Source organism: Lepus europaeus, chromosome 18 (assembly GCF_033115175.1).
Source record: "Lepus europaeus isolate LE1 chromosome 18, mLepTim1.pri, whole genome shotgun sequence".
Taxonomy (NCBI): Eukaryota; Metazoa; Chordata; class Mammalia; order Lagomorpha; family Leporidae; genus Lepus; species Lepus europaeus.
Genome location: NC_084844.1, coordinates 50,387,765 through 50,404,531, shown reverse-complemented (window position 1 = coordinate 50,404,531; position 16,767 = coordinate 50,387,765). Strand labels below are relative to the sequence as shown.

Genomic DNA, 16,767 nt, shown 5'->3' with positions numbered 1-16,767 from the left:
TGCAGGTGCAGGGGCCCAATGATTTGGGCCATCTCTACTGCTTTCCCAGGCCATAGCAAGAGCTAGATCGGAACTGGAGCAGCCGTCGGCGGCTTTACCCACTACACCACAGCGCCAGCCCCATGTTGTTACTGGTTTTAAAATCACTACTTATGTTTCTTTAAAAAAAAAACAAAAACAAAAACAAAAAAACACACATTTAAGGTTGTAACTCATGGTAAGCGGCTTTTCCTCACCAATCTCTGAGGTTTTCGAGATTCTGGAGGACTGAGGGTTGTTCAGTCAACAATATTTACTGAAAGGAGGTGTGTTCCAGGCACTCGGTCAAGTACTTGCCATACCAAAATTAACAAGGCAGACACAGACCCTGCCTTAGTGCTTACAGCCTAGAAAAGACAACAGTTATATATAAATTTTGACTGTGTCAAACGCTGCTAGAATACTGTGCGCTGAACATCTGATTGTTATTCTTCACTGAAATTTTATACTAAGTAGATTGTAGGCTGGACCTATTTTCAAAGCTGCAGAAGCAATGCTAGCATCTCATTAAAATCAAAGCACTTGGGACCAGCCTTATGGCCTAATGGGCTAAGCCACAACCTGCAATGCCGGCACCCCACACATGCAACAGTTGGAGACCCAGCTGCTCCACATCCAATCCACCTCCCTGCTAATGCTCCTGGGAAAGCAGCCAAAGATGACCCAAGTATTTGGGCCCCTGCACCCATGTGGGAGATCAGGAAGAAGCCCCTGGCTCTGGCCTGGTCCAGCCCAGGTCGTTGGGGAGTGGTCACTTGGGGAGTGAACCAGGATGGACAATCTCTCTTTCTCCATCTCTCTCTAACTCTGCCTTTCAAATAAACAAAATAAATCTTAAAAAAAAAAAAAAAAAGAAATCAAAATCACTGCTCAACAACAAGAACTGGACAGCAGCACACAACAGATGTCAGACGTTGGAAAGGGTGCCCTAAGTTTATTTTTTTTAATCTTTATGAAAGCAGATCATTTATCACAAACATATTCGCACAGCAATCTCCAATCGCAGCAAGCGTCCACTGTCACACGCTGACAACTTAGCAAAAACAAACCAAAGTCCCTTCCAACTCTGCGGAGGGAAAGACTCCGACAGAGGCTTCCTCCCCCAGGGCAGACACGAAACTGGACGCACCTGCTCCCAAGGCGGCCCCGGCCCCGCGCTCTCGCAGCCGTCCCGGCCCTCCCCTCGGCCGCACCCCACTCACCACCCCGCTCCAAGCGGTGTTTCCCCGAGAGGACGCCGGCTCCCGCGAGAACCAGCCCACACCCGCGCCGGGGGTCCTACCTGGTACTGGGAGAGGGAGGGCTCCTCGCCGCCGCCGCGGAGGCCCCGAAGGCGCACGACTAAGAACGAGCTGCTCTCCCCGTCCCACAGGAAGAGATCTCCACAGAGGCCGAAGACCAGGTTCCTCGTCAGCACCTGCGGCGGCGACGTGGGCAGTGATGACGACGTCTGTTTCTCGGCTTCGGCTGGGCTGTGGTGTTTCAGTCCCTCCCGCAGCCGCAGGAACACGGCGTGGTTGGGAAGCCAGCTCTGCCACGGCTCACCGTCACCCACGACGCCATCGGCTGCCGCCATCTTGGCCCAACTGCTCGCCTCACTCGGGTTGCTCAGCCCGCCGCGGAGCGCAGCCAATCCGTGGCCAGCCGTCCGCCGCTTCGTCCAATCATCGAGCAGGAAGCCCGGAAGCACGAGGCTAGCACGAGGAGGCGGGGCAAAAGGGGGATGCAGCCCATCAGGCGGGGGTATAGCCCGAGGGAGAGCCAATGGCCAGTCCGGGATTTACCCCGCAGCCAGGAGAGGGCGGGATGAGGAGGTCAACAGTATAGAGCCTGTTGACAAAGTTTGGGAGCGGCTGGACGTCTGGCTCCCGCGCAAGAGACTGAGAGCCCTACGTATCTAATTGTTGGATGGATACTGCCAAGCATTCAGAACTTTCCTTCAAGACTTACCTCTTTCAGTCCGGGCTGGGTTGTCCTCACGGCGTTGGCCCCCACCGCCCCATCCTTCGTCCCCGAGTTGGGCCGGCTGGTACAACAATTCCCAGAACTCCTTGCGCCCCAAGTTCCACCGGCGTCCAGAAACTTCAACTCCCAGGATTCTGTGCGCGCGCTTAGGGGCGGGGCTCTTGGCGGCGACTCACGCGAGGAGGAGATGGCCGGGCCGACGGGGTCTCCACGCCGCTCGCTTTATAAACTGGTGGGCTCGCCGCCGTGGAAAGAGGCTTTCAGAAAAGTGAGTGTGGACCCTGGGCCGTGGTCACTGCCCTCATCCGGGCCTTCGCCCCAGCCCCGCTGTGGGAAGCGGGTGCCGCTGGAGGCGACCCTGAGCTCCCGCCCGTAGGTTTGGCTCTGGACCTCCGACTTGCCCGCTCCCGGAGTTTTTGGCCCCCTGGTGTGAGATCGGCCTGGGTGCTCTCAGTGCCAGGAAAACTTGTTCTCGGGCTCGGGCTGTGGTAGCCGCACCTTCCGAGCCGCCACCGTGTGGTGTGGCTGGGGGACGCGGGGGGTCCCCCGAGACACGCACCTGTCTGCGTGCGCCACGGGAGACAGAAGTGTTTCTGTCCTGGAGAGGAGCAAACAGGCTCAGAGGAAGAGCTGCATGTGCTGGGTGTCAGCAGAATTCTACCCCGCCTCAGTTCTAGCTGCTTCTGAACCCCGCCTGGTTCCTAGAAAGCAACAGTGTGCCTCTCCAGGAATCGCTCAAGTAGCCGCACGCTGCCCTGGACGCCCGCGTTCAGTATCCCTGTGCCGGTTCCGGGAGCGCCACCTTGGGCAGCACCTCCTGGTGTGGACCTGGCCCAGCCCTGGCTGTGTCGGGCATGGCGGGGGAGGGGATGAACCATTGGATGGGAGATGTCTCTGTGTCTGTAGCTCTGCCCTTCGATTTAATTAAATATATAAATAAAGTGGTTGGTATATTCCAGGAACACAGTGTGATTCTAGAAAGACTGTATAGCACTTGGCTATTGACATTTTGAGAGAGATAATTGTTTGCTGTGGCTTCTACTCACGAGATGCCAATAGTCCTACAACTGGAGTTGTGGCAACCAAAAATGCAAGCATTGGCAAGTGTCCCCTGGGGGACAGAGTCACCTTGAGCTGGGAGACCCTGTTGCACAGGAAAGTCTTGACCACACCTGTCTATCACAACCACGGCTAGAGTAGCAAGCATGTGGAAATGGCTTATGATGGGACAGTGAATGCTGAGATGTTAGGCTCCCAACCGTTCAGGAAATGTGGAAATTGCAAGGTGTCCGGCGCATAACAGATCTTCCCAGGCAATGGGATTCTGCTCCTGGGCAAGGTTCCCCAGTCCCAACAGAGCGGGGCCCGGGGAAGTCACGCCTCAGAGGCTGGGAGGGCTCATTTATAGATACAGGGCGTGGGGGTTAAAGGTTGAGGCAGGTCTGATCCTCATTGGTTGACCTTTAGGCACCTGCGGGGACCTTAACAAGGACTTTTCTTCCCCAGAGGCATGGGTAGGGACTCTCCATTCCCAGAAGTATAGGCCTTCCCTCCTTGTGGATCCCAAAGCTACCAGAAATGAATGTGGACACACCATTCCCCTCTCTGTGTGTGGATAAGGCCTGAGGGGACTATGCACATGTAACACTAGTTACGGTTGTGGTTGAAAGTCTGTGTCTGGGTGGCGCCGCGGCTCACTAGGCTAATCCTCCACCTGCGGTGCCAGCACACCGGGTTCTAGTCCCAGTTGGGGTGCCGGATTCTGTCCCGGTTGCCCCTCTTCCAGTCCAGCTCTCTGCTGTGGCCTGGGAGTGCAGTGGAGGATGGCCCAGGTCCTTGGGCCCTGCACCCCATGGGAGACCAGGAGAAGCACCTGGCTCCTGGCTTTGGATCAGCGCGGTGCACCGGCCGCAGCTTGCTGGCCACGGTGGCCATTGGAGGGTGAACTAACGGCAAAGGATGACCTTTCTCTCTGTCTGTCTCTTTCTCACTGTCCACACTGCCTGTCAAAAAAAAAAAAAAAAAGAAATAAAGTCTGTGTCTACACCTTTCCTTCCATGTTTTCCCAGCTAATCTGAGTGTTTTTAATGAAACTGTTCCCCCACCCCCATCTCGCTGCTTTGTCCAAGGGCTGCCTGGAGAGAATGAGAAACAGCCGAGACAGGCTTCTGACCAGGTTCCGCCAGGCCGGCGGCGGCGAGCCGGGCCGAGCCCAGAATGCCCTGCTGGTGCAGGAGGTGATGGAAGAAGAGTGGAGCGCTCTGCAGGCAGGGGAGCGCTCCCCCGAGGCCTCGGCACAGGTCTGTGTTGCGTCCTCTTTGTGTCTGCTTCCACGAGCCCTCTAAACAGCACTGTTCTTCACACCCCCAGCCAGGACTACAGCAGCTTTCAACCCAGGCTCTTCCACCTGTAGCACCAGGCTCTGCCAGATCACTGGTCGCTAAATACCACAGCCCTTCTGCGTCGTGGCAGCATGACCACTGTGGCACTCGTGCCAAGGCAATGGCACTTCTTGCCTCTGCCCTTGGAAATGTTGATTCCGTAGGCATCAGCTAGGAGTCTCTCTCTGTAAAAAAGAAGTCTGGTTCTGATCTCAGCCAGAGTTGGGGGCCGGGTGGGGACAGGGAACCATTTATGGTATATCAGGAAGAGCACCACTGGATTGGAAGTTGGGAGTTCTGGAATTCCAAACCTGGTGTTGCTCTTGACTCTTCGCTCTGTCTCCTTGAGCTTCATTTTTCATGTTTCTAAAATGGAGAAGATAATGCTGGCAGCGCTATGAAGACTCTCAGAAAGCAAGTGGGAAACTACCAAGGCACCACAGAATAATGTACGCTGTTCAGGGGCTTCTGTGAGCCACAGCATGCCGGGATGCCGGGTGTTTGCTCTGTAATTAGCACGAGACTGGGAACTTCCCTGTGGTTCTCAGCCTTGGGAGAACATACATACATTTCGCTGCCACCATATCCTATCTTCCCAAAATCGGGTGCCATGATTTTGACCATTTGCTGATAACGTCTTTCAGCATGACCACATCGGCCCATTGTCAGCGTACTTTGTAGGACGACTGGACTGACTTTGGGGGCCAAATCGGGGCTCTTCAAGCTCGCCACCGTGTCCGAGTCATTGCGGGATGTGGTGGCAGAGGGAGACCTCGGACCTCTGACGGCTCCGCCTACTCTTGCAGTTGGGGTTGCCGATGGACCTGGCTGTACTGGAGGAGATCCAACAGGAGCTGATCGATGAAGGTAACCCGGCGAGGAGTCCTTCCCACCTCTGTGCAGTTACCCTGCTGCTGACCGTCCCGCACCTCGGGATCAGTGCCAGACTCCCGTTCCTTTACCTTCGCGGTCAAGTGTGGAATCTCTGCTTTTACTGCGCAGCCTTGGCCGTTTCCCAGCAGTAAGGGGCTCCGGGCATTGTGCTGAGAGCTTCTGGGCCCATGAAGCTCTTTTCTGTGTGTGTCTGCCCCACAGCATCGTGTTAGAACAGAAAGCAGTGGAGGTAGACTTGGGAAGCAGAATTGTTTCTGTGACGCCATTTCCCATGGTTCTTTGACTATCCTGCCTCTGCGCTGATAGGTCACAGGTAAACCTGTCGGCTCACAGGCTACAGTGTGTGGTCACAGAAGAGGGCAGTGTCCACCAAGGTGACGCCCACCCGAGAGAGCAGTCAGACCTGTGATTGGCAGGAAGGCGGAGCTTAGCGTTGCCTGCAGGTGAAGCCTCCTGGCTGCCTTTGCCTTGCAGAACTGTCCATCATCAGCGAGTACGAGAAGAGCTTGCAGTTCGATGAGAAGTGTCTCAGCGTCATGCTGGCTGAGTGGGAGGCAAACCCCCTCATCTGCCCTGTGTGTACAAAGTAAGAGTCTTTAAAACCCTTCCCACACTGTTGGTGAGTGCGGTCACTCCCCGGCGTTGGAAAGGTTTGGGGAGCCAGATCTGGTGGCCACGATGCTCTGGAATCCCCATTCTGCTTCTAGGTACAACCTGAGAATAACGGGCAGTGTGGTCGCGTGCCATTGTGGCCTGTCCATCCCATCTCACGTAAGTGTTCTGCCCCAAGTTCCCACACGGATCTGCTTCCTGGAGAGCCCCCAGCGATGGGCTGGAGCCCACTGTGCACATCTCTTCCCAGCTCAGTGTTCAGGGATGTCACGGTGGCAGTCCAACACACATGTGGTGAATGTGGTGAGAGTACATAGGGTGTGTACACTGGCAAACGTCACAGATCTCCACGGGCTCCTCCCCTAGAGAGCCGGCACTGCTTAAGAGAGACCCCAGTTTAGAACTGGAAATGCCCGTACGTGACCTTTCATTAAACTTTCCTGTGTGAAGGCACACTTCCATTCAGAATGTAAGTTTTGGTGATCTTTAAAAATAGGGGAGGTGGTCTCTTTCCTGACATGGGGACTGCAAATAGGCAGTGAGTTGAGCAGTTGGTTCCAGTGGAAAATTATAAAAATGAAACATACCATGGTAAATTTGACACCTCTTTATTTGCCAGTCTTTAAGTGGGGCTGTGCTGGGGAGCTGAGTCATTGTTTCTACATAGAAAACTCTTGTTTGTTAGCAATGGATAAAGCAACTAGTTGTACAACTGTAGGATTTTTTCTTTCTTCCCATCTTTTATGTAATTCAATAGCTTTTAAAAAAAATTTGATTGGCAGAAGTATATAACATGTGTGTGTGTATACAGAGGGAGGGAGAGTGGGTTAGCGAGCACGAGCCAGCCCCATTTGCTGGTTCACTCCCAGCAGCCCAAGCCAGGAGCTGGGAACATTCAGGTCTCCCGTGTGCGTAACCGGAGCCCAACTACTTGCCCCACCATCTGCTGCCTCTTGGAGTGTGAATTAGCAGGGAGCCGGAGTGGGAGCAGATCCGAACCAGGCGCTCCAATATGGGATGGGTGCATCTTAACCAGTGCACCAAATGTCCACCCAACTTTTTCAAAAGTAACTTCCCTTTTGGAGTGCTTCCTGAACTTGCTGCTTCTTACAAAAATGAAACTTGATTTCCACCCCCCTGTATTACTGGTTGACATCAGAGTTGCAGTGGCAGGTTCAGTGAGCAGCTCTCTGGGAGCAAATGCTGCCAGTCTTCGGCAAGGATACACTGGGCCAGTAGGGGCAGAGGCCGAGGCCGGGACCTGTCCTCCTAGCTCTGAAAGCTCAGGAATGGGGGTGCCCTGGGCAATCTGGAGAGGCGGTGAGTGGACACTGGTTCAGATCCTCCCAGCAGCCATGAGGCCAAGCAAATCTCTTAACTGTGGGGGAGGAAGCCATCCCGGGGAGCCAGTGCTACCCTGGTTAGCAAGAGAAATCAGGATTTTCAGCCGGTCAGCTGTCAAGTAACTAAGACGCGGTTGTGGTTGCTTTTTGATTTTAGTCTCCAGAGCTGACGGAGCAGATGCTTCGAGCGTCTTTAGAGGACAGCGTGAATGAGCACAGTACCCACTGTCCCCACACCCCTGAATTTTCGGTCACCGGTGGCACAGAGGAGAAGCCCAGTCTTCTCATGAGCTGTCTGGTAAGTCTCTCCTGGGACCCAGTGGTTACGAGCAGCTCAGTGTTGTCTTCCCACTTCAGTAAGAATAACGGCTCCCAAACAGGTCATTGTTTAATGCAGCTTTTTTTTTTTTCCTTGGAGGGATTTGCTTGCGTAGAATGGCGAAGGCCACAAGTCATTTCAGCTGGAGGCCAGTTGTTGTGTGAAGGGGAAGAGGCAGCCTAGGAGCTGGGCAGGAGCGTGGAGGGGGTGGGAGCGTGGTCAGGGAGCCCAGCTGCACTGTGCTTGTGTAGTCAGCTCGTAGTCCTAAGACCCAGTGGGGCACCCTGACACTTCTGCAGGTGGGTACGGGACAGGACGCACAGCAGGGCCGCCTTTCAGCAAGTCTTCAGGAGTCCAAGGATTAGTGTCTGGCAACTCAGGTGTGAGGGACAGGACTACACAAGGAGGTACTGGAGCCACCTGTCTTAGACGCCTTAAGCTTGCTACAGGAACCATTATTTCTTATAAGTGATATATACATATACACACACACATACATTAAGGTGATCAGAAAGGTCATGGGATATGGAAGTAAAAGATTTTTATTCTGGCACAAAAATGTCTAAAATCTGTGCACGAGGGGTCTTCAGAAAGTTCATGGGAAACGTGTATTATGAAAACTTGAGGTATGGATTTCATAGGGAGAGCTGGTTCCAGGATGGGCGAGCCCACTGTTGGGCGTTTTGGAGGGGAGGTGAGAAACAGGAGGAAGCACAGTAGTGCTTCACCAGGCTCCCAGGGATAAACAAAGGTAGACATTCCAGCAAGCCTGAGAGGGGTCCACCAGCAGCCCCTTTGAGGAGCAGTCGCTCTGAACTCATTCCCACTTGTAGCTGAGGCTGACCAGCACCATCCAGGGTGTAGACATTCTAATTGTTGCCTCATTGTCCTTACTGGTTGCAGCTTCTGACCACAGATGTGGGTAACTTTCCTAACAGATGTGTCCTTTTCACTCCAGGCCTGTGACACCTGGGCTGTGATCGTCTAGAGCTGGCCTGCACTCGCACCATTCTCCTGGGCCGACCACAACTCCCTCCCTCTCCGACAGGGGCCTTGTACATAGCAACCTTTAACTTATAATTTATTTTATATTAAAACTTTTCAAACACCTCTGCTCTTGCTGTTTCGTGGTCTAGGTTGAAAGTCAAGGAACAGAAAAAACGAAGTACCTTGGAGGAGATAAAACCAAATTTATTGTCCATCATTGTATGTTATATAAAAATCTAGAAGTAATAAGTTTGTACAGAAAAAAAATGAGAGTGCAACAGTAATAATTTAAATTTGCTATTTTCCATGATATTGGGATGGTAACCGTCGCAACGCACGGGTGTCTGGGGGTCAGAGCAGGTTCTGTTCACTGGCCACAGCCTGCCAGACAAGTCTCGCTGTCCCTACTCTACTGGCTCTTGACAAAACTTTTGAGGTCCTCAAGGAAGGTTATGTACTCCTGGTGCTCTAGCGCGGTGCTGAGCTCCACCAGCTCGTCTGCGAAAGTGTTGTCCACCCCTCGATCCGCCAGGAAATCCATCAGGTGGTCATACAAGGCCTGTGGAAAACTGTGTTACACTTTGTAACGCCCACTGATGACAATGCTGCTTTCTCTCCTTGAACAAGGCAGGACACTCCCCTGCAAGGCCCAAGAGCACCCGCACCCTGTCACTCACCCAGTCCAGGGAGTCTGTGTTGAGTGTGTAATTGGTGTCCTTCCACTCAGACTCGCCGGAAGCCTGAAAGCTAACTTCCCTGATGGAGAAAATGTCACTCTCAGCCTCCTCCTCTTGTCCGACCTGGGAAGGAACAGTATTCCAGGAAACACGGGTTTTCAGGACAAGCCAGACAGGTGCACGGAAAAGGGAGCATTTTTAGTGTGAAACCCCAGGTTTAACCTGAGCTGACTTCCACACGCCACCTGTCTCCTGTGCTTTGGTGGTCTACTAAGCCACAGTCTCCCACAGGTGTCTGCTAGTCCCAGGAGGCACCCCTCATCTCCCTGGGTGTCAAGGGCCCACACTCCATTCTACCCACCTCATCCTCCGGGTAGTGACAGTCCAGCACGAGGGCCTTCTTGCCATCATTCTTTATAACTTCAACCACGAAATTCGGAGTTGATGTCAATTCAGGCTGAGGAAACAAGAACAAGTCTGCGTGTGCCACTGTAGGAAGGGGTCAAAGCCCAGGCCAGAGGCCTCCAACGCTTCTGAGCATCTGATGGCCACCACTGTTAGGATAATATTTAGCCCTTTGGACACTCATTTTTTATTTTTTTGACAGGCAGAGTGGACAGTGAGAGAGAGACAGAGAGAAAAGTCTTCCTTTTGCTGTTGGTTCACCCTCCAATGGCCGCCGCGGTAGGCGTGCTGCGGCCAGTGCACAGCGCTGATCCGATGGCAGGAGCCAGGTACTTATCCTGGTCTCCCATGGGGTGCAGGGCCCAAGCACTTGGGCCATCCTCCACTGCCTTCCCGGGCCACAGCAGAGAGCTGGCCTGGAAGAGGGGCAACCGGGACAGAATCCGGCGCCCCGACTGGGACTAGAATCCGGTGTGCCGGCGCCGCAAAGCGGAGGATTAGCCTAGTGAGCCGCGGCGCCGGCTGTACACTCATTTTAAACCTGCATTCCAGCCCCAGCTCTATGCACTCAACTGAGACTCAGATCTCTCTCTCTCCTTCCTGAACCCATTTCTGCACCCACACACTGCAAAGTCAGCTACAGAGCCAAGATCTCTTTCCGGCTTGGCTGTTTCAGAAGTCTGTTACAGACCAGGATCAGAGGCTGGCGCGTCCGGCCCTCACAGTGACTGGAGCAGACCAAGCCCAGTCAGGGAGGTGCCAGTTCAGGCAGCTGAGATGGAAGCGCTCAGGGAGCTGTGCTCTCCTTGCAGGCGCAAGGACAACTTGGTCAGAAGGTCAGAGACCCTCTGGCCTTCATACTGGTGGGCTTCCCGGCTGAGTATACCACTTCCTAAAATGTCAGAAAACCAGACACCCCCAGACCCCACTGATACGGCCAGCAAGCCAAGGAAAGATCACACCTGGCCAAGTGATGACATCTCTGATGCCCCTGGCTTTCCTACTCTGGCCAGGTGACTGGTGCTTTCCACCAGCTTCTGACGTTAGGAACATTCCTCCCCCAGGGGGGAAAAAAAAAAACAAAAACAAATGGTAACTGCTGATAGCACACATCTCCCCATCATGGGAAGGGTTCAGTTCTGCTTCCTTTCCATAGGATCTTAGCTCCTCCACTTCCGGTCCAGCTACCTGCTAATGGGCCTGGGACATGGGTGACGTCCTGGATGGACTTTCTGGCTTGAGCCTGGCCCAGCCCTGACTGCTGTAGCCATCTGGGGAGTGAACCAGGGGATGGAAGATCTTTGTCCCCGTCAGTCTGCCTTTCAAATAAATCTTTGAAAACAAAAACAAGAAAACCTGGTGTTTCTCTAGACCCCTAGGGGGAGCTGAGGCACAGACCGGGCACAATATTATGAGCTTACCTCCTGCTCCTCAGCCTTCTGTCCTTGTGAGGACTCCTCCTCACCATCAAAGGTTGGTGGGATGCTATTGTTAATGTTGAAAGTGACAGTAATCCTACAAAGGCAAAAGAAAGCAACAGACAAGGTCCAGTTGTAGTGGAGTAGCTTAGCAGTTAAGTATGGAGGCTGCTACATAGAAACAATCTGATAGAAACGATGTTTCCCCTTCACCAGCTGCCAGTCTGCACTTGCAGAAGTGGACAGAAGGCTGGGCACCCACATCCAGCCCTAAGAGGGAGCAGGTCTCCAGCACACCCCCCATGCACAGAGGTCCAAGTGACGACGCCATCCACCAGCTCCTCCCATCAGGCTAGCGTCTGCTGGTTACCCACCGCCAGCAGACACTGCCCACCCGGGTGGGTGGGTGGGATGTGGTGAAAGCGAGCGGATGAGAAGCTGGGAGGATGGAACAGAAGCCCCTCTAAGAGCTTTTCTCGGGGCTGGTGGTGTGGCAAAACGGGATAGGGCGTTGCCTATGATGCCAGCATTCAGTATGGGCACTGGTTCGTGGAGTAGCTCGCTACTTCCGATCCAGCTCCCTGCTAACGGCCTGGGAAAAGCAGTGGAAGATGACTCAAGTGTTTGGGCCCTTGCCCCTCATGAGGGAGACCTGAATGAAGCTCTTGGCTTCAGCCTGGCCCATCCTCAGCCATCTGGGAGTAAACCGGAGTTACAACTCTACCTTTCAAATAAACAAGTCTTAAAAAAACCCGGCTTTCTCCATGACAAAATCTGCCCCTGGGAGGAGGGAAGGCACACTGGGGGGATACACCTGAGGACTCAGAGCAGGCCCGCGCCCTGGAAGACAAGGCCAGGCAAAGGACAGTGCGCTCACTGTAGACTCATCCCACGGGCTGCAACACCAACAAATGACAACCGTAGGTGCAAGAATCCTCGTGACATTCCATGTTCCGAAGGTTGAGTCACCATCCCTGTGACAGTGGGGCAGACCAGGTGTGGCTGAGCTACGCAGACCGCGCGCCCTGCACACCACGGCTCAGCTAAGGGGCTGCTCTTTCTCATGGGAACAGTGGCAGGTTGAGGTTCAGCCCCAGAAACTCGAATCTGCAACCACGCTGACCAAGCTGAGTTCCTCGACACAGAAACACAGCACTGTTCATCAGGGTATCCTTTCTAACGGCCCCAAACTGGCTTTGAAAACCGGAGGAAAAATTCAAGTAAAGCTTCAGAGTCGTCAACTGACATTATGTATATGGGCAAAACCCCTGCACACTACGGGGCAAAAAGCACCAGAACCCTCCACTTCACACTCTATACAAAAGTTGACTCAAAGCGATCACGGGCCTAAAGAGCCAAACTCCTCTTAGAAGTAAATGCGGGCATCAATATCTAGAAACTTTGGTTACGCAACAAGTTTGTCAAATGTGAATAAATACCTAGAAACTTTGGTTAAGCAACAGTTTGTCAAATGTAATGTGATGTCAAAAAAGCACAAATGACAAAAAGAAAAAATTAGAAGTGTATGTCGGGGCCTGCACTGTGGCACAGCGGGTTAATGCCCTGGCTTGCAGGGCAGGCATCCCATATGGGCGCCAGTTCGAGACCCGGCTGCTCCACTCCCTACCTGGCTCTCTGCTATGGCCTGGGAAAGCAGTAGAAGATGGCCTAAGTCCTTGGGCCCCTGCACCCACGTGGGAGAACTGGAAGAAGTCCCTGACTCCTCGTTTCGGATCGGCACAGCTCTGGTCGTTGCGGCCAATTGGGGAGTGAACCACCGGATGGAAGACCTCTCTCTCTCTGCATAACTCTTTCAAATAAATAAATAAATCTTAAAAAAATAGTTCACTTGGTGTAGTCAAACAATAATTAAAAAAAGTGTATGTCAATACCAATAACAGGGAAAGGAAAAAACACCCAAGGATGGGAGAAAACACTTGCACATCCTGTGTCTGATAGGGGGAACTGCACCCAGAATATCTAAAGCCCACCTTCAAGGTAATAACCTGGTAACCTGGATTCAGCTCCCAGCTTCCGCCTAGCCTAGACCTGGCCATTGCAGTATTTAGGGAGTGAAGTAGCACATGGGAGCTATCTGTCTCTCAAAACGACAGCAAAACGTAAAAATATACGATGAAAACATGAAAAAAATGTTCAATATCAAAAGTTATCACAGGTGGCCGGCGCCATGGCTCAACAGGCTAATCCTCCGCCTAGCGGCGCCGGCACACCGGGTTCTAGTCCCGGTCGGGGTGCCGGATTCTGTCCCGGTTGCCCCTCTTCCAGGCCAGCTCCCTGCTGTGGCCCGGGAGTGCAGAGGAGGATGGCCCAAGTGCTTGGGCCCTGCACCCCATGGGAGACCAGGAGAAGCACCTGGCTCCTGCCTTCGGATCAGCGAGATGAGCCGGCCGCAGCGCGCCATTGGAGGGTGAACCAACGGCAAAAGGAAGACCTTTCTCTCTGTCTCTCTCTCACTGTCCACTCTGCCTGTCAAAAATTAAAAAAAAAAAAAAAAAAAAAAAAAAAAATTATCAGAGGAATCAAAGCAAGATGAGGCCCTACATTCACTGAGAAAGACAGCAGTGGGGGTCTAACACGTAGTCAACACGCTGGCAATGCCTATTACGCATGGAATAGGAATGTCTGGCGAGAGTCCTGGCTCTATTTCAGATCCAGCTCCCTGCTAATGCGCCTGGGAAGGCAATGGCAGGTGGCCAAATACGTGCCCTCCACCACCGGCATGTGGGAGACCAGAAGAAGCTCCTGGTTCTTGGTTTTGGCCAGGCTCAGCTCTGGCAGTTGGGGGCATTTGGAAAGCAAACCAGCATATAGAACCTCTCCCTGTCTGCCTTAAAAAAAAAAAAAAAAAAAAAAGACTATAAAGAAGTAAAAATTAGAGGGGGGAGGGGACGGCGCCGTGGCTCACTTGGCTAATCCTCAACCTGCGGTGCCAGCATCCCAAATGGGCGCAGGGTTCTAGTCCTAGTTGCTCCTCTTCCAGTCCAGCCCAGCTCTCTGCTATTGCCCGGGAGGGCAGTGGAGGATGGCCCAAGTGCTTGGGCCCTGCACCTACATGGGAGACCGGGAAGAAGCTCCTGGCTTTGGATTGGCGCAGTGCCAGCCGTAGCAGCCATTTGGGGGGTGAACCAACAGAAGGAAGACCTTCTCTGTCTCTCTCACTGTCTATAACTGTCAAATAAATAAAATAAATCAATAAATAAAAAACCAGGATCACAAAGTAGAACCCTATCAAATGCCAGCCAACATATGAATGGATAACTGATAGAACAAGGACATGAGCCTCAGGCATCTTGGCTCTTTGCCTGAGGGACCCTTTACCTTCCCTCAAGAGACCAGCTCAGGCCTCCGCCCTGTACTGTTACCCACCCTACCCTCTGCATTCTGCATTCCCTAGAAAAGCCAGCTCAGCTCCACTGCACCTCATGGCCCTTATCAGGCCTATGCTACTTAATTCCTGCTCTCGGCCACATGTTCAGTCTGTGCGCATGCCAGTGGTTGGCCATCTTTGCAAATTCACTTGTCTTTTTTTTTTGCTTTATTTATTTATTTATTTATTTATTTATTTATTGTATTTGAAAGACAGAGAGAGAGAAGATCTTCCATCTGCTGGTTCACTCCCCAAATGGCTACAATGGCCAGATCAGAGCCAGATGGAAACCAGGAACTTCTTCCAGGCCTCCCATGTGGGTGCAGGGACCCAAGCACTTGAGCCATTTTGCGCTGTTTTCCCAGGAGCAGTAACAGGACGCTGGGTCAGAAGTGGAGCAGCCAGGACTTGAACCGGCACCCATATGGGATGCTGGCACTGCAGGTGGCAGCTTAGCGTGCTACTTCACAGCTCTGGCTCCCATTTTTCTTCTTAATTTTGGCTGTCGACCAAAATCTTGTCTCCTCTGGTCTGTCTCCCATTTCCTTACATAAATAAAATCCAGCATATCCACATAATGAAATATTATGTTGTCATTAAAAAAGGTAACTACTGATACATGCTATTACTAGCGCAAATAAACATCAAAAACAACGGGGTGGTGGTGGTGGTGACAGTGTTGTGGCACAGCTGGCTAAGCTGCTGCCTACAACGCTCGCACCCACAGGCTGCTCTGCTTTGGATCCAGCTCCCTGCTCAGACGCCTCTCTCTGTAACTTTCTCTCTGCCTCTCAAATAAACAAAAAATAGATCTTAAAAAAAATAATAAAAAGGATGGCCCAAGTGCTTGGACCCCTGTACCCACGTGGGAGGACATTTGAAAAAGTGCCTGGTGCCTGGCTCCTGGCTCCATTGGCCCAGCTCTAGCTGTTGGGGTGGATGGAAGACATCTCTCTCTAACTCTACCTTTCAAGCCAATAAATCAATCTTAGGGGGAAAAAAAAAAAGGTAGACACAAATGGCCACATATTGCATGACTCCCACTCACACCAAATGTCCCACACAGGCAAATCCAGAGAAGGCAGCTTGGCGGTTTCAAGGGGCCGGAGGGGGAAGAAGGGACAAGGCGGCTGCGGAAGGGTCCCGCTTTGAGTCACACGGGGTGGCTGACATGTGACTTTGTCACCTGCGAGCTTAGGGTCCCGAGCCAGAGGCCGCCCCACGCCGCGCACCCCGGGACGCGCCGTGCACACTTACTTCTCCCCGGCCACTCTGCGCACGAGTTTAGCCTCTGTGCCGTTCACCTCCAGCTCCCAGCCTCCAGACATCTTGGGAAGGGCTTTATGCTTCTGGATTTTCTTCTCCTCCTTAATCTCGTCGGTAAGGAAGTCCACAAAGGCTTTATCTCCTGGGGAGGAATCGGGGAGACGTCAACGAGCGCCAAGCACCCGACAGGGACCCTGGGACTCGGAGGCCCGGGGACCGCAGCCCTCTGCCCGGCCTCCTCCTCGCCTCCCCAACGCTGTCCGGCCTGGAAGCCGGCAGCTGCATCCGCTCGTCCGGAGGAGCCAATCCCGGCACGAGCGCCACGGGAGCGCCGCCGCACCCCACCCCCAAGCTGCACCCGGGGCCGGGGGAGCCGGGGAGCGGTGCTGTCAGCCGCGCTCGGGAATCAGGTCCCCCCCACGCCACGCGCGAGCCCCTCACCCTCCGTGTGCAGCGCGCCGCAGCCGCAGGAGCAGGGCTCGCGAGCCCGCAGGAGGCCGGGCCGCCGCACCGAGCCCGCGCGCACGCTGAGCAGCCCGAACGGCCGGGCGCAAGGCCGGGGCGCGGGCAGCAGCAGCGGCCGGAGCGGCGGGGCCGGGGCCGCGGCGCGGAGGCCGGCGACGGCGGGGCCCAGGGCGCGGGGCACGCAGCGAAGCAGCGGTAGCATCGCGCAGACGGCGGCAAACACGTGCGGCGACGAAGGACGACCCGGGCCAGAGCGCTCAAGTGACCTCCCGCCGCCGGAAGCCCGCCCTCGCCCGGAAGCGCCTCCCCGCCGCCGGCGCTCTGACGACCGAAGGCACCGCGGGGCCGGATGGCGCCCTCTGCCGGGGACCGCCGGTGCAGCCGCCGGGGAGGCCTCGAGTCCGGATTCCTGAACCGCCCAGGGAGTGGGTTGGGGTCTGGAGCGCAGAGCTTCGTGGTTAATTCTCAGAGCGCGCCAGGCTTGCACACGTCTTGCACACTCGACGCCAGCACACCTCTCGCAGGCCTTCTCTGCTCTCTCGTGTGCATCAAGCCCTGGCTTTGCTCGCTCGCCTGGCTGACTCCCCTCACTGCAGCCAGGTGAGACC

The 16,767-nt window shown here is 54.0% G+C and overlaps 3 protein-coding genes across 4 annotated transcripts in view; 1 reads left to right on the top strand and 2 right to left on the bottom strand.

The window, feature by feature from the left end:
- Positions 1 to 2,075, bottom strand: part of NUP88 (nucleoporin 88) — a 34,647-nt gene extending 32,572 nt beyond the window's left edge. The window contains exons 1-2 of the mRNA XM_062175192.1: positions 1,990 to 2,075; positions 1,322 to 1,733 (exon numbers count right to left, since the gene is read on the bottom strand). Of these exons, the coding sequence (XP_062031176.1) occupies positions 1,322 to 1,615 (294 nt within the window). The 5' untranslated portion in view covers positions 1,616 to 1,733; positions 1,990 to 2,075. The remainder of the gene's footprint in view (positions 1 to 1,321; positions 1,734 to 1,989) is intronic.
- A 54-nt stretch (positions 2,076 to 2,129) lies between these two features.
- Positions 2,130 to 8,659, top strand: RPAIN (RPA interacting protein). 2 transcript variants are annotated; one of them, XM_062175199.1, is made up of 7 exons: positions 2,130 to 2,272; positions 4,134 to 4,304; positions 5,192 to 5,252; positions 5,754 to 5,865; positions 5,987 to 6,050; positions 7,392 to 7,532; positions 8,512 to 8,659. In XM_062175199.1, the coding sequence occupies exons 1-7, from the start codon at positions 2,192 to 2,194 to the stop codon at positions 8,539 to 8,541; spliced, it is 660 nt and encodes a 219-aa protein (XP_062031183.1). In that variant the 5' UTR covers positions 2,130 to 2,191; the 3' UTR covers positions 8,542 to 8,659. The 2 variants fall into 2 exon arrangements, with proteins under 2 accessions (XP_062031183.1, XP_062031182.1); XM_062175198.1 differs by lacking the exon at positions 8,512 to 8,659 and having other exon boundaries at positions 5,987 to 7,485.
- Positions 8,660 to 8,721: 62 nt separating this feature from the next.
- C1QBP (complement C1q binding protein) lies at positions 8,722 to 16,393 on the bottom strand. Its single transcript, XM_062175197.1, has 6 exons — positions 16,136 to 16,393; positions 15,686 to 15,836; positions 11,044 to 11,137; positions 9,579 to 9,674; positions 9,218 to 9,340; positions 8,722 to 9,099 (listed from the first exon to the last, which is right to left on the bottom strand). Exons 1-6 carry the CDS (start codon positions 16,359 to 16,361, stop codon positions 8,950 to 8,952), a joined length of 840 nt encoding a protein of 279 aa, XP_062031181.1. The 5' UTR covers positions 16,362 to 16,393; the 3' UTR covers positions 8,722 to 8,949.
- Positions 16,394 to 16,767: the final 374 nt, after the last annotated feature.